The sequence below is a fragment of the Phoca vitulina genome, unplaced genomic scaffold (genome assembly GCF_004348235.1).
Source record: "Phoca vitulina isolate PV1807 unplaced genomic scaffold, GSC_HSeal_1.0 scaffold3, whole genome shotgun sequence".
Taxonomy (NCBI): domain Eukaryota; kingdom Metazoa; phylum Chordata; class Mammalia; order Carnivora; family Phocidae; genus Phoca; species Phoca vitulina.
Window position 1 is genome coordinate 10441984 of NW_022589706.1, and position 17742 is coordinate 10459725.

A 17742-nucleotide genomic window follows, 5' to 3' on the forward strand; every position below is an offset into this window, starting at 1 on the left:
TTTAATTACTAAGACGAAGCTTTGTTTCTAAACAATCACATTCTGAGTTTCTGGGTGGACAAATGGGAGACACTATTCAGCCTAGTATATTATACAAAGGGAAATGCATAACAAGGAAGTTTATCACAGCACTGTTTGCCATGGGGATAATTTAAAACAACAAAATCTCCATTAGTATACCAGTGAATAATAAATAATGACACAGACAAGCAATGGAGTTTGTACAGCTATTAAAATGATGTACAGCCACAAAAATCATTTTGACCTATGGATGTCAAAATTGATAAATCTTAAGAACATACCATAGATTAAAAAAAGAACATTGTAGAATATTTAGCAATATGACAATATCTGATGTATAAGGGTGACAAATATACAAAACAGGATATAGCTGATACATATAAAATAAAATATACATATATGTGGGGTTACTTGCACATTGATTTTAAGATAGTGATTATCTAGGGGCGCCCGGGTGGCTCAGTTGGTTAAGCATCTGACTCTGGATTTCAGCTCAGGTCCTGATCTCACTGTTGTGAGATCGAGCCCCATGCCGGGCTCCATGCTGGCTGTAGAGTCTGCTTAACATTCTCTCTCTCCCTCTCCTTCTGCCCCTCCCCCATCTCTCCCTCTCTTAAAAAAAACAGTGATTATCTCTAAAGGGGGAAGGTGGAGAAAATGAGATCAGAAGTCAATGAATGCTTCAAATATATTTGTAACATTTTCTTTAAATGGGGGATAATTGGAACAAATGTGGCAAAATGTTAACATCTAATGCATTTGAATTGCTAATATAGAGGAGAGTCTCTCAACCTCTGTACTTTTGGTATTCTGGGCAACAGTCTTTGTGCACTGTAGGATATTTAGATGTTTAGCAGCCTCTCTGGCCTCTATCCCCTAGATGCCAGTCAGTAGCCAACCTCTCCCCATGCCCACAGTTATGACAACCAAAATGTTGCCAAACATTTTGCTCGGGCAGGGGGAGGAATTAACTCTGGTTGAGAACCACTGGTATAAAATATTTACTAAGTCCTTCTTTTTATATTTCTGTATATTTGAAATATTTCATTATATCTTATGCCAAAATATAAAAATATATATGTATATTTCCTGCATACTAAGTTTTCATAGACAATTATAGGCTATGTTAGCATGCATAAAATATGCCATGTTATAACTGACAGAATTTTTAAATCAAATTTCTTGAGGTAGAATTTAGATACAATAAATGAATACCCCCCAAAAATACAAAAAATAAATAAAAAGGCTTAAGTAACCAATACAATTTTTTATTAATTTTGTGTGAATTGTTTAGGAAAGACTGCACCGAAGAAAATTTGGTTCCAAAGAAACCAAAGAAAGTTCAGTTTCACCTTAAAGGATGTGTAGGATTTTACAAGTTTGAAAAGTGGTGGAAGAGCGGTTGTGTGAGGGGAAGCAGTCTGTGCGGAGGCCACTACGCTCTCCCCACAACACCCTGTGACTCGCCACCATGAGCAGCCCCTCAGCCAAGATTGCAGAGATCGAAGCCGAGATGGCTCAGACTCAAAAGAACAAGGCCACAGCACACCACCTAGGGCTGCTTAAGGCTCACCTTGCTAAGCTTCGTAGAGAGCTCATTACCCCAAAAGGTGGTGGTGGTGGTGGGCCAGGAGAAGGTTTTGATGTGGCCAAGACAGGTGATCCTCGAATTGGGTTTGTGGGTTTTCCATCAGTGGGGAAGTCAACACTGCTTAGTAACCTGGCAGGGGTATATTCTGAGGTGGCAGCCTATGAGTTCACTACTCTGACCACTGTGCCTGGTGTCATCAGATACAAAGGTGCCAAGATCCAGCTCCTGGATCTTCCAGGTATCATTGAGGGTGCCAAGGATGGGAAAGGTAGAGGCCGTCAAGTCATTGCAGTGGCCCGAACATGTAACTTGATCCTGATTGTTCTGGATGTCCTGAAACCCTTGGGGCACAAAAAGATAATTGAAAATGAGCTGGAAGGCTTTGGCATTCGCTTCAACACCAAACCCCCCAACACTGGCTTTAAGAAGAAGGATAAAGGAGGCATTAATCTCATGGCCACTTGCCCTCAGAGTGAGCTGGATGCTGAAACTGTGAAGAACATTCTGGCTGAATACAAAATTCACAATGCTGATGTGACACTGCGTAGTGATGCCACAGCGGATGACCTCATCGACATGGTAGAAGGAAACAGAGTTTATATCCCTTGTATCTATGTGTTGAATAACATTGATCAGATCTCCATTGAGGAATTGGATATCATCTATAAGGTGCCTCACTGTGTACCCATCTCTGCCCATTACCACTGGAATTTTGATGACCTCTTGGAAAAGATCTGGGACTATCTGAAACTAGTGAGGATTTACACCAAACCCAAAGGCCAGTTGCCCAATTATACATCCCCAGTGGTGCTGCCTTACTCTAGGACTATAGTGAAAGATTTCTGCATGAAGATTCACAAAAATCTTACCAAAGAATTTAAATACGCTCTGGTCTGGGGTCTGTCTGTGAAACACAATCCTCAAAAAGTGGGTAAAGATCATACACTGGAGGATGAGGATGTCATTCAGATTGTGAAGAAGTGAAACCTTCCCCTCTACCCATGTGCTGGGCCAACCATAGCAGCTTTTCCCATGACCAAGCACTTTACCCCAAACCCCTTCAAGCTTTGGCAGCCAGTGGATCAGGATTCAGGGGAGGGAGATGAAGGCATCCAAGCTGGAACTTTGTCTTAACTTGGTGTCACCTTGTAAATTCAACTGCATAAAGCACCTGGTAGGCCATCCAGCTATATGCAAAAAAAAAAAAAAAAAGTGGTGGAAGAAGAGCATGATATGTAGAATGAAGAGCAAGGAGATAGAAACTGTGTAATAATTTTATGGAAGGGTGAGTTCCTTTATGAAATCAAAACACAGGGCAGAGGTGTCAAATTTTAATGCCTTCTATGGTGGCAGTATATATGTGTGGAGCAAATTAGGAGCAGTAAGGAAATTGGGAGCAGTGCGGCGTATCAAAATTGGAAGGAACATCTAGAGTGAAGATTTAGTCCACATGTTTAATGATCTCTGTTTTCAAATTATGGAGGGGACTAACCTGATATGAGGCTGGTAAGGAATGACTGATATCATTAAAAAATAAAATTAATATTCCTATAGAATGTTAACATGTTAAAAATTAGCTTGAGAGATCAACAACATCATGGATTAGAAGTCTTACTATGGTTAGTATGTCAATTCTCCAGAAATAGATTTATAGATCAAATGCAGTCCCACATATATTTTAGAAATTGACAAGCTGATTCTCAAACTCCACATAAAAATATAAAGAATCTAGAATATCCAAATCAATCTTATAAAGAACTTATACTACATGTCTCTGAGAGTTACTATAAAGCCACATAATCAAGAAATGTGGTAGTAGTGCAAGAACAGCATAAAGACCAGTAAGACAGGGAAGCTGGGTGGCTCAGTTGGTTAAACGTCTGCTTTCACCTTAGATCATGATCCCAGGGTCCTGGGATCGAGTCTCACTTCAGGCTCCTTGCTCAGCTGGGAGTCTGCTCTCCCCTTGCCTGCTCCACTCCCTGCTTGTGCTCTCTCTCTCTTTCTGACAAATATATAAATAAATTATTTAAAAAAAAATTAAAAAACACCAGTAGGACAGAATAGAGCCCAACAAGAGGCACAATCATTCAGTCTTTTGATTTTCTACAAAGATGCCTGTGTAGTCAATTTTTTTGTCTTTTCAACCAATTATACTGGAATAAAGAAATACTATACTGTTTCCTGTACATTGTAACATATACAAAAATTAATTCAAGATGCATCATAGATCTAAACATAGAAACCTAAAAACCTTTAACTTTTTGGAGGAAAACATCAGCATTTCTTTATGATTTGAGTCTATGTAAAGGTTTCTTAGGCCAGAGACAAAAAGAAAAAAAAAATTATAGTGAAAGAACGAATTGACAAATTTAGACTTCATCAACAATTAAAATCAAATTTAAAAATGTTTTCTCAAAAAAAAAGGACACCATTAATAAAAATAATAGGAATGCCACAGATACAGAGAAAATATTTTCAGAAATAATAAGTGTTGGGATGCCTGGGTGGCTCAGTTGGTTAAGCTTCCCACTTTTGGTTCGGGTCATGATCCCAGGGTCCTGGGATCCAGCCCTGCATCCAGGCTCCCTGCTCAGTGGGGAGCCTGTTTCTTCCTCTCCGTGCCACTCCCCCTGCTTGTGAGTGCTTGCTCACACTCTCTGACAAATAAAATCTTAAAAAATTAACAAGTGTTGGTGGAAATGTGGAGAAAATGGAACTCTTGTGCACTCTTGGTGGGAATGCAAACTGGTGCAATCACCATGGAAAACAGTATGAAGATTCCTCAAAAAAATAGACCAATTGATCCATATGATAAAATAATTCCATTACTAGGTATTTACTCAAAGAAAACTAAAACACTAATTTGAAAACATATATGCACGCTATGTTTATTGCAGCATTATTTACAAGAGCCAAGATATGGAAGCAACCTAAGTGTGCACTGTTAGATGAATGGATAAGGAAGATGTATGCACACACACACACACACACACACACACACCTGATGTCACACTATGTAGCCATAGAAAGGATGGTATCATGCTATTTGCAACAACATGGATGGACCTAGAGGGTATTATGTGAAGTGAAATAAGTCAGACTGAGAAAAACAAATACCATATGATTTTACTCATTTGTGGAATCTAAAAAACAAAACAAATAAATAAACAAATGAAAAGCAGAATCAGACACGTAAATAGAGAATAAAATGATGGTTGCCAGAGGGGAGGCACTGGGGGATGGGCAAAATATGAAGGGGAATGAGAGATATAAGCTTCTTGTTATGAAATGAATAAGTAACAGGAATAAAGACATAGAATAAGGAATATAGTCAATGATGTTGTAACAGTGTTGTATGGTGGCAGATGGTAGCTACATAAATTCTAACACTTAGAAAAGTTGAATCACTATGTTGTACACCTGAAACTAATATAACATTGTGTGTCAACTAACTCAAATAAAAACAAATTTTTGGGGGTGCCTGGGTGGCTCAGTCGGTTAAGTGTCTGCCTTTGGCTCAGATCATGATCTCAGGGTCCTGGGATAGAGCCCCACTTGGGGGGGGTCCCTGTTCAGTGGGGGGTCTTCTTCTTCCTCTCCCTTTGCCCTTTCCCCCAATCATGCTCTATCTCTCTCAAATAAATAAATAAAATCTTAAAAAAATAAAGATAAAATAGAATAAAAAACCAAAATTTTGAAAAGAATATATATCTGACCAAACACCAGTATTCAGGATACATATGTAACTTCTATAACTTATTAATAAAAAGACAAACCAACCAAATAAAAAAAGAACAAAAACTTGGACACGACACAAAGAAATCTGTAGGAATAGCCAAAGGACACTTGAAAATATGTTTACAATACTGTAATCTGGAAAATGGCAATTAAAAAAAAAAAACCAAACAGGACACAGCATACACCTGCCAACAATAACAGCAAATGTTGAGAGTAAGTGGATAAATTGCAATTCTCACACTTTGTTGGTAGGAGTGTAAAGTGGTAAAACCACTTTAGAAACAGGTTTTGTAATTTAAAATTTTTATTTATCCAGAAATGTGTTCTCTATTAGAGAAAGATCTATAGGTGCTTCTTGTTTCTGCATCACTGGGAATATTTCATGTACACCATTTAAAAACTTCCCACACTAGTCGTGTTGTATTTAACATGTTAATTTAATGCCTAAGGAAATGCCAATTATAAAATCATGCAAGCCTTCAGTGCACACATGAGTTTTCATATAGTCTGAGGGTGTTCCAAGATATGCACAATTAGAATTAAAATAAAAATTTTGGAGTAAATAGTCACATTCATATCTTTTTAATCCATATACTCAACAGAGTCATTGTTAGATACAAAACATACACTTTTTAAATATTTAAATAGATAACATATGATAATTCTTCACTTAATGACATATGCCTTTAAATACCATAAAATTCCAAGAAGGCAAAAATTTTGTCTTGCTTAAGGTTGTTTCCCCAGTGCCTAGAATAATATCTAGCACATGATAAAAACGCAATGGATATTTGTTGAATGAAGGGATGTGATTGTCAGAGTATAATATTTGCAAGACTATGAATGTTTATGAGTTTACTATTTGTGTGTCTTCATAAAAATTGACATTTTAAGAGGCTATGTGGCTTGCTGAATATCTAGAGTTAATATATATTATTTTGCTAGGAATTAAAGACTTTTTTTAAAATCTGGGTAGATTTGTTTAGGTGCTGTAGAATTTTACTTCAAATGTCCTATAAAGCATAAATTTGTATTTACATCTTTTAATAACGCATGCCGAATTATAATTTGGGGACACAAAAGCTTATATAAATTCTTGGTGAATTTTATATGTGCCCATTTCCTATTCAAATGATTTTCACAGCTTATGGGGCCTTCAGTTAGATGCAATCACTCTTTACGTTTCATGGCTATGGAATAAGATCTGAGAGAGATGCATTTTTCCCCCACCAATTAATTTCTGTCCTTATAGGTTAGTGCTGTGTTTTTAATATGTTAGGACCTGTATTTTGTCAATGCTGCTTCTTTTAATACCTGTTATTTTCCACAGTATTATTAGGAATCAAAATTTTTGATTCTTTTATTCAGTATTTCCAAAATTATATATTTACGTATCAGGAAGTCGGTTGTTTCCTTTGTCATTTTTGGACGATTATGCATTCACAAAGATTGAATCTCACTTTTAAACGTCAGATTCTGATTCTGCAAATGTGTTTGACTCTCCCTTCTCCTGATCAGTGAAGGTTTTTGGTAGAAAGCCAAGACAGGAAATGACTGCTTTCATGTCAGATTTAAGAAACATATATCTGGCTTGAGAGGTGCCCAACAATGAATCTGCAAACAGCTCTTACAGTTAGAAGAAAAGAACTTAACAGGGTTTGCCATGATTACACTTCAAAAATAAAGTTTAAAAATAGGATGTTTCTAATAATTTAAGTTAAACATTCTCATTATAAAAAATAGGAGGGAAAATAAAATGGCATAGGAAGGCGGTGAAAGACCCCAAGTAAAGCCACTGTTAACACTTTGGTATACAACATTCTTATTACCTATCCATTTATCTAATAAATTAACATCATATTTTATTTACTATTTTGCTATTTGAATCTATTTTTCACTTAGCAATAATGTGAGTGATTAAATATTCATCTGTAAGATGATTTTAAATGACATTTTAGTATTGCATTAGTTGGATGTAGAGTCCAATCACTGACTATGGCATCTTTTATCTGTTTCTAATTGTAATGAGGATCCCTGTCTCTACTTCTACATCTGATATCCTTTCCATAGAGTATTCTGGAGTGAAAATGGCACTTACCATTAGCTTAAGATATTAAAATGATATTTTTATGTTACATTTTGTTATATCTTATATGTTACAAATATATAACAGGGAAATTTTTATAGTATATTTTATGACTACAGATTTTTACACATTTCATAAGCATTAGGTTTTCAAACTTGATAAAAATGATTGTTATGACTGTAATAAAATAAGCTGGCTCTGATCCAATTTAGTTATAAGAAGTTAAGTAAGTTCAATTCTCTGAGCTGCAGTGTCTTCTTCTGTAAAGGAAGGATTGGGTTGGATAATTACTGATTATCCTTCAAACCCTAATACTTTCTTATGGCTCTGGATGTTTCTTAAAGATTTGTTGAAATACAATTCCTAAGTACAAGCAGGAGGCAATTTTATCCATGGTTTTCCAGTTCACTACCTAATCTTAACCTACACGTTATTCCATCCTTTCTGACTTTCAAGATGCTGGCAGTGATGGATTTTCTTCTTTAGGGCTAGGAATGAAGGTGAACAGTAACAAGACAAGTGCATCATAGTGTTTTCATCCATACTGGGTCAGTGACCATGAGGTCTGTTTCTCAAAAAGGAGTCCCTCAAGGGAAGTGAGACCAGACTAAATATCTCCTTTGCTTTTGAACATTGACTTGTTTGGCTTTATCTTTCCTCACTTTTGTTTTCCACTTGTTTTTATACCAAGTTGTTCTTTACAATGGCCAGTAGCCAGCAAGAGGCAAGGTAAGCCGTACCACAGTAGAACCAGGGCATACTTCACCCAAAGCACGCCCTGAAGCTACCTTTATGTATCTGACAACTGCAACAACAGATCTATCATATATTTGTAAAGCATGGTCTTCAGATGACTTAAACCTAATTCCCCAGTGTCATCCTCCTTAGATAATACACTTGAATTACTGAAACTATGACCTTTCTGAACATCCCATATCATCTATTCCTTATGGGATGTTTTAGTTGAATATATTTCATGACTGCAGATTTTCACATTTCATTAAAATTAGATTTTCAAGACTGATTGTGCCAATAACAAATCAGGATAACTCTGATTCTCTGTGTGCCTGCTGGGAAGTTCTTTTAAATTGTCAAGAATTATACTGAGTAACATAGATCTGTCTAGAAAGATCTGTCTATAAGAGGTTCTTATTACCTCCAGGACACAGCCTTGGTCATCTCTGGGAAAAGGCTTATGATGAAAATGAACAACCGAGATAGGGTCTTTCAGGATTTTGTCTGTTCAAGGAATATTGGTTATTCTTTCATGTAACTTCAGAAAATAGATTTTGACCTAGTAATATTCTGATTAGTAACCTAACCCACTGAAACCTTAGGCTATCCTAATCCTTATTGATTTTTTTTTCTTCCATGGATGGGCATTTATTAGAATATACTTTAGTATAGGTGGCCTGGGAGTTATATTTGTAGACATGACTATTTCAGAGAAACAGCTAGATAACTTATATCTTGGCCTAGAGTGGCCACCTAATCAGATCTAGGTTGAATCATTCTGATCAAAACAGAGGCTTAAGAAGACACTTTGACAGTCCAAAAACTGTTCATTATGATCCATGTTTCATAAACATTCAATGACATTACATCATCACTCATTGGGTTTCCTTGCTTGGTAAAACAATCGCCTTGGTTAATTCTAATTAACACCTACTCTGTCTTGATGCATGCAGCTGAACAAAGCTGAAGAAAACACAGGAGTGAAATGACTGGTCTTATTTTCTATTTAGGATCCCTGATCTTGGTCCTTATTGCTGTACAGGAATCAAACTCTATGTCCATAGTCTATTCTTTGCTCACATCTTTTAGATGCTATTTCCTACCTTCTCCTCAAACATACAATACAGGTACATGTTCTTATGTCACTTAGACAATTGTAGAGATTTTTTAAAAGATTTTATTTATTTATTTGAGAGAGAGAGCATGAGAGAGAGAAAGAGCATGAGCAGGGGGGGAAGCAGAGGCAGAGGGAGAAGCAGACTCCCTGCTGAGTAGGGAGTCCGATTGGGACTCAATTCCAGGACCCTGGGATCATGACCTGAGCTGAAGGCAGATGCTTGACTGACTAAGCCACCCAGGCAGCCTGACAATTGTAGGGATTAAAAGCATATCTACAAGCTCCCACCACGTTTACTCACCAACCTGCATCCATACTCAGATACTTGCCCTCACACCCTGGGATCATGGATTAATTACACTCATTTTTACATGAGACAACTGTCCTACAAACACAAATACATGATTCTGGTAATTCACCCCTTTCTCCCACATCATAAATTCTTCCCTGTTATGTTACCCATATCCAAACATACTGTCACTTCTCCCACCTTAAAAAATCTCTTTCTTGTCCTGACTAATCATTCCAGATATTGCCTCATTTCTCTTCTTTTTGTGATACAAACTCTCAAAAGAACTAATTATACAGATGTTTCCAACTTGACTTTCTGAGTCTCCTTTGAAACCACTCCAAACAGGCTTGGGCTCCTACCATTTATCCAAAACTATTCTCCACAAGGTCATGTACTGAAGCTGGTGACCAATTTTTAGTATTTTTTTCACTTGATCTATCAGAAGCATTCAATACAGCAGAACACTATTTCTTTATTAGCTTCCCAAGAAGCCATATTCTTGGTTTTTCTTCTACATTGCTGGTCATTAGTTCCTCAGGGCTTGATCGATCAATCTATCTATATCTATCATCTAGCTATCTATCTAACTATCTATCATCTATCAATCTATCATCTATCTATCTATCTATCTATCTATCTATCTATCTATCTATCTATCATCTATCATCATTTCTCTATCATCTATCTATCATCTATCATCTACCTATCTATGCTTTAAAGTCTATACACTCTCCACAGTGAAAACATCTAATTTCATGACTTTAATACCATTTCTCTATCTATATCTACTTATCCAGAATGTAATCACTTTGCTTCTCCTCCTTTTAGAACAATCGCTCAGATATCTATATAGCTCACACCTTCACCCCATTGCCTTCTCGTTGAAGCCTTTCCCTACTCACCTATCTGCAGTCTTCTGTAGCTACTTCTACCCTATTGCTACTTGATTTTTCTCCTTAGCACCAATCACATTCTCTATGCTCTATATTTTAAACATTTCGTATTGTTATCATCTCTCTCCACACAAAAATATAAGCTCTCTGAAAATATTAATCTTTTTTTGTTTTATTTATAACTAGGCACACAACAGAGGTTTAATGAATATGAAAAAATGTAATCTAAAATACTTTGTTTACTAATAAATGTGTTCTTCATCTAGATTCTAGAATGTGAGCCAGTTGGGTATCAATTTTGGGATTTAAAAAATTTTTTTTCAGATGATATGCTTATGAGGAAAGTAGAAATCAGTAATATTCCTACATTCAAAATTTTTAACCTCTATCCTCTCAGGAGAAGAAATTGAATGTTTAAGAGTGTTTTGGCCACCACTCTTATGTCTGCTAATTTCAGGAGGATATCTGTTAAGCTTCCTAGCTCCCTTGACTAAAATTTCCATCTTCCTTCCGGTCCTAATTCAATTTTATGACAAGTTGGACATGATTTGTCTTAACACTTACATTCCCCCGTCAAGGCAAATGCAGTCTGCTCAAACATATGGTCTCTTTTGGACAATATTTTAACTTTAATTTATTCTGCACACCCCTATGACTTGGCAATCTCTAGGGACTTTGAATGCCTGGATTGAAGGCAGATCTGTTGAAGGCCTTCTTGGACTCAATGGCTAATGGGTGAATTTCTTACCATTCTTCCAGAGACAGCAACATTAATCTAAACTGAAAAATTCGTCACCAGCATGTATGGTTCTGATGGTAGCATATGGTGTTAATCTTGGAAAGTTTTACCTTTACTACTACTCTGTAGGCCAGTGACCTAAATATTACTAAAGAGAGAGAAACTCGCCTTTAATTACTAGTCTTATGGTGGCTCTTCTGTATAAGAACAGAAAGGCAATGTTTCTTCTGGATCTTAATTCTGGGCATATATATCTAAGAACATTTCTATTGCAATTTAACCCTTAAAAGAGGGAAGATAACAAGTCTAGGATAAACATTGTTACTCTCAGACACTATTAGTAATCTATAGTTGTTTTTTCTCCCCTTAATGGTGTCATTCCCTAAGATAAATTAAATAAAGATATATAACAAACTTATCTTTTGAAATTACATATAAGACTTATAATACAATTGGAAATATCACTTTTTTATATTTTATGGACACATTTGAATTTAGGAAACAACCAAAGACATTCTGAATTGTGTTTGGTGAATCACTGAGTGATCAATGTGGGTAATGAATATGAACAAATAGACACATCTGTAAATTTTTTTTCTGAAGATGTCTCCCTAAATTTTATTAAGCTATAGCATAATCATCAGAATAAGTAAACATTGTACTAATGAACCTACTTTGAAGAAATGCATTCATACAGATTTATTTTCATATTCTGGCATGCTTAATAGTTTCATAGTAATATATAGTCACTGCATGTTTTGGAAAAGGACACAAAAATATGTCTTCTTAGGATCAATACATGTTTTATAATAATAAAAACTAATATTTGTTAGTACTTTTCATGTACCAGACAATATGCTAACATCTTTATTAACATCATTTTTCTTTCAACCAATACTTGTTGAATGTTACTCTATGTCAAGTACTATTCTAGGAACTCAGGATACATCAATAAACAAGGAAAAAAAAAGGTAACTGCTATCATAGAGTATTAGATGAAGGGACACTTGCAGGAAACAATAGACATAGATTGTAATAGGTGAAGTAAATTACAATATTGTTTGGGTTGAATTGTGTCCCCCTAAAATTCATATGTTGAAAGCCTAAGCCTTATCACCTCTGAATGTGACCTTATTTGGAGACAGGGTCTTTACAGAGATAATGAAATTCAAATGAGCTAATGAATGGGCACTAATGTAATATGACTGTGTACTTATAAAAGGGAAAATTTGGAGACAGGCAGGCACACAGAAAGGACTCCATGTGAAGATGGAAGCAGAGATTGTAGATTGTTTCTGCAAGCCAAGGAACCCCAAAGACTGCTGGAAAACCACCAGAAGTTGAGAGGCATGGAACAAATTCTTTCTCATAGCCCTCAGAATTAACCAACCTTATCCACACCTTGATCTCAAAGTTCTAACTGCTAGAACCATGAGACAACAAATTTCTGTTTTCAAGCCAATGGTTTGTGATACTTTGTTATGGCAGCCCTAGAAAACTAATACAAGTATGCAAGATGGAATGAGACAATGCTTTTAAAAATGGCCAAAAATAATTTCTGTCCTCTCCATTGGTACATGCTACTTTTTCCATTATGAGGTGGAGTCTATTTACCTTTGTATATGAACTGGTCATGTGACCTGCTTTGAACAATAGCATGAGGTGAAAGTGGGGCTGTGTTAGTAACAGGACTAGTTTATAAACAACTGCTAGGTTCTACATTTGCTCTCTAGGAACCCAACTACCATGCTTTAAACTGGAAGAAGGTCTAGACTTCTGGAGGAAGAATGATAACATGAAGGATAACAGAAGCATCCCAAGTAAAGCCAATACCAGTTGACAGATAGACCAGTGAGGTGGCCTTTCAAATTCCAACCCCTAACTGACAGCCCCTCCTGGGCCTCCACCCAACACACACAAACGCAGCTGCTGAAGCAACCTGAACCAATCCCACATGGAGCATAAGAACTACACAGTGGAGCCCTAGTTAATCCACAAAATCATGACAGATGATATATCAGTTGTTTCAGGTTTCTAAGTTTTGGGGTGATTTATTACACAGCAATATATAATTGAAAAATGATTGATAAGTTCCAAGGGGAAAAAAAATAAATGGGATGAAGGAACTGAGAAAGAGTATTTGTGTGTGGTGGTTATGGTGGGGTTGGTGAACATGCTGCAATTCCCACTTAATCCTCACAGCAATTAATGAGATAGACATAATTAATATCCCACTTCTAGACAAGCTAGTGAGGTTCTCAGAGGTTAAGCAACACATCAATAGTTACCTAGTGAAGTCCAGATTCCAACTCAGGGCATCTGTCTTGACCACTCTATCAAATAAACTATTGGGAGTGGAAGGAAAATAGATCATTGGTGGTGGTAAATTGTCATCAGAGTAAATTTTGCTCTTTCATAAAACAGCTTAAAATACATTTTTAAGAAAAATATTTCAAAGAAAGTGTGATGGTTGATTTTCTGTGTCAGCTTTATGCCAACATTCTGGATGTGTTTGTGAGGGTGTTTGTAAGTGAGATTAACATTTGAATCTGCAGACTAAGGAAAGCAGATTGCTCTCCCTGATGTGGATGGGCCTCATCTAATCAGCTGAAGGTCTGAATAAAATAAAAAGTTGACCTGTTACAAGTAAGAAAACTTATGCCTGACTATTTTCAAGCTGGGACATCAGTTTTTCCTGCCTTTGGATGTAAACTGAAACATCAGCAGTTCCTGAGGCTTGAGTCTACTGGCCTTCAGACTGAAACTACCCCATCATCTCTCCTGAGCCTCCAGCTTGCTGACTGCAAATCTGGGGATTTGTCAGCATCCATAATTGTTAATCTAACTCCTTATATATAAATACATACTCTATTGATTCTGTTTCTCTGAAAAACCGTAACACAGGCTGTATTTTCCATTCCTTATTATTTAAAAAAAGTACCTATTTAGGTTGAATAGAATAGCAATGCTTCCATGCTAAAGATAAAATGTAGTTGGTACATATTTGAGAAACAAGCATCATTTTTGCTCTTAATGATGGGTGAATATGGCATCTGGGGTTTGGAGAACAATTTGGAAACTGAGTCTAAAACAACTTTTTAAAAAGGTTGTAAAAATCGAAGAGAAAACCTTATGGGAGTGGCTTCCTAATACACATACAGTATAACACACAGAAAACCTGCATGAGACTTATATCCAAACTGAGTTTTCCATCTGGATTCCTTTATATTTTGAAAGATTTTAAAATAATATATTCATGGAAAGTTGAAAAAAATCAAGAGAAATGAACTATAAAAGCATGCATATTAGACATCTTGTATTTTTTGTTTCAAAGCTTATTCTTTCCTAATGTGATAGTTGCATTTCTAAGCACAATTGCATGAGAAAAAAGAAATTTAAAATATAGTAAATGAAGGGGTGCCTGGGTGCCTCAGATGGTTGAGTATCTGCCTTTGGCTCAGGTCATGATCTCTGGGTCCTGGGATCAAGCCCCATGTCAGCCTCCCAGCTCAGCTGGGAGTCTGCTTCTACCTCTCCTTCTGCCTCTCCCCCTGCTTTGCTCTCTCAGTCTCTCTCTCTCAAATGAAGAAATAAAATCTTAAAAAAAGAGATAGTAAATGAAAATTGTTTATGGAGTTTCAGACAATAACAAAGGCATATGTCACACCTTTAATGAATTTTGTTATAGTATGCAAAAATAATAATTCGATTAAGCAAAATTCATCCAATAAATAAATAGGGTTCTTTTCTTAATCTTACAATCTTCCAGACATTCTTAGTTTCTGCTATTATCTTTTACCCTGACCTTGTAATTTTGATTGTTGCATTGTCCAAAGCCACTAAAGCTAAAACAAAAGTAAAATGACATTACAGGTTAAAAAAAATAAAGATAAAAATAGAAAAGCGACGCTAACGGAACAATAAACTCAAAAGTACCTCTATATTCCTCTGGTTCCTAATGGGAAAATAAATTTATTACTTTCATGTTCCCTGGATCCAGATCTCGATTATATTGTAACTAGTAATAGTCTGTGTAATGCAAGTAATGTTTTCTTATTAATCAAATTCCAATTATCCTATTTGCTCTTTGAAAACTCACACTGTAGGAAACTACCTCTACTTCTATTATACAGCATTTATCTTAAAAAGGAAGCAATTTTTCTCCATACATTTTTAAATAGAATTAGAAAATACATGGTTTGTGGTTTTTGGCCAGTGCTGTTTTCATAAATTGCGTCTTACTGAGTGAAAAAACCTGAAAAAAAAAACCCCACTTTCTAATAGAGGTTTCTATTTGATGAAAAATGTGTTCATTTAGTTAGAGGAGGAAGAAGTGTGGGTGATGAAGTAGGGTAGATTAATGCAGCTTCAATTATTAATTTACTGTATGACTTTGGTCATGTCATACCAACTTTATGAATCTCTCTCTCTTGTTAATAGTGATAATAATAACAATAATACCTAATTAGAAGGGTTTTATGACAGTTAAATGTAATATATAAAAAATAACTTAATCTTAAGTATTCTGATTACATTAGTTACTGTCTCTGATATTATTGTTCTTTTGATATCATTACTATTATTACTACTCTTTAGGCAAAAAAAAAAATTTGAATCTATTTTAATGACCTCAGTAGTGAAAAAACAGGAGCAATCCTCCACTCTTAATGTTGTAGGTGCCACATGTAGAAACAGACCCACGATAGAAGTACAAGTGAGCTTGATTCCAAGGAGGTTCATACTTTCATGATTATAAAGACTGTTCCTTTTTTTTTTTTTTAAAGATTTTATTTATTTATTTGAGACAGAGAGAATGAGAGAGAGAGAGAGAGCACATGAGAGGGGTGAGGGTCATAGGGAGAAGCAGGCTCCCTGCCGAGCAGGGAGCCCGATGCGGGACTCGATCCAGGGACTCCAGGATCATGACCTGAGCTGAAGGCAGTCGCTTAACCAACTGAGCCACCCAGGCGCCCAAGACTGTTCCTTTTTTAAAAATTATTTATTTATTTATTTATTTATTTATTTATTTATATTTAGAGAGCAGAAGTCGGGGGAGAGCCTGGGGGTGGTGAGGGAGAGAGAGAATCACAAGCAGACTCCATGCTGAGCATGGAGCCCACTTGGGGTTCGATCCCAGGACCCTGAGATCATGACCTGAGCTGAAACCAAGAGTTGGATGCTTAACCGACTGAGGCACCCAGGTGCCCCAAGACTGTCCCTTTTTTGAAGAATTAACATTTATATAAAAGAAGAGATACCATATTTGATTTTTCCCATGTAGCCTGTAAATAATTGGGCCATAATAATTCTAATGTCATGAATGTGTCCTGTTGGCCCTGAGAAAGCCATTTATTCTTTAGATCTTCAGTTTCTTCATCTCAAAAAAGTAGGTGATAACATCAGTTATATTAATATTCACATTGTAAGACTGCTATAAGCAACTGGTAACTATATAAATATACATACACAAACATGCACACACACATATACATATATGTGTGCTTTATCAATTGTAAAAACAGTTATACAAATAATGCTAATGGAATATTCCAGTGATCAAATCATATATAATACAGGAAGTTATTCATATTATATGAATATTCAATACGTAATGTTATATAAGTTCAAAAATATAAACTGTGAATTTAATTAACCATAAAGTTAGAATTCTTATTCGGGATAAACATATAAGTTTTATAATACATTACTTTTTGTAAAATTGTTTTGGGCAGTACTCTGGTTTTCACATTATGTTTGTAGATACTTATATTTCAGTCCATAATAAACTTATACTTCAATCCAGATACAATTTTGTAAGAGCTGTTAATTTACCTTATATACCCAGCCATGTGTGTAGAGACTGTGACATTTTTTCAGCAAGATAATCTTCGCACTCATGAGCAACGATAGCTCTTCAAAATGACACTACTGTGACATTGTTCCTGGCCAGATACTAATCCTTACCACATGGAAAATTTCAACATGACCAAAGATTTTATCATCAGTTACTGTCTTAGTGGAGAAAGCCAGATTTGAGAAAAGTATATAAAAATTCTGACACCCATCTAAATAAATTATACATATATGAGCAAATGTGGAAGCCATTTACTCTACTACAAAAATCATAACTATATCCAGATAGAATCTTAAAACCTCATACCAAAAACCTGCCATATATTTTACCTGGATCATGATTGTTGTTGTTGTTGGTTTTGGGTTTTTTTTTTTTTTTTTTTTAAGGCTTGTTAGCAAAGATGATTTCTGTTTTTACATGTAACTTATTAGTCCAAACAAATCTGTATCCTACTCTTTAAAATTCTCATTTGGATCAAGTTTTCTTAGCAATTTAGTTTGATCTAAGTAACTATGGTAGTAGTTGTTAGGATTAAAATAGTAAGTTTGTAAATCACTTAGAACTGTGCCTGGCACATAATAAAAACTTGATAAATTATAATTTTTTGTTATTATTAATAAACCAAACTATGCTGCAAAGTTTAGGGAGGCAAATTTCCTTACTTCTACCAGGC

General features: G+C 35.7%; 1 protein-coding gene across 1 annotated transcript; it reads left to right on the top strand.

Annotated features, from left to right (window-relative positions):
* The first annotated feature begins 1431 nt into the window (after positions 1-1431).
* On the top strand, positions 1432-2596 carry LOC116627618 (developmentally-regulated GTP-binding protein 1-like). Its single transcript, XM_032397475.1, has one exon. The coding sequence runs from the start codon at positions 1493-1495 to the stop codon at positions 2594-2596; it is 1104 nt and encodes a 367-aa protein (XP_032253366.1). The 5' UTR covers positions 1432-1492.
* The last annotated feature ends 15146 nt before the right edge of the window (positions 2597-17742 follow it).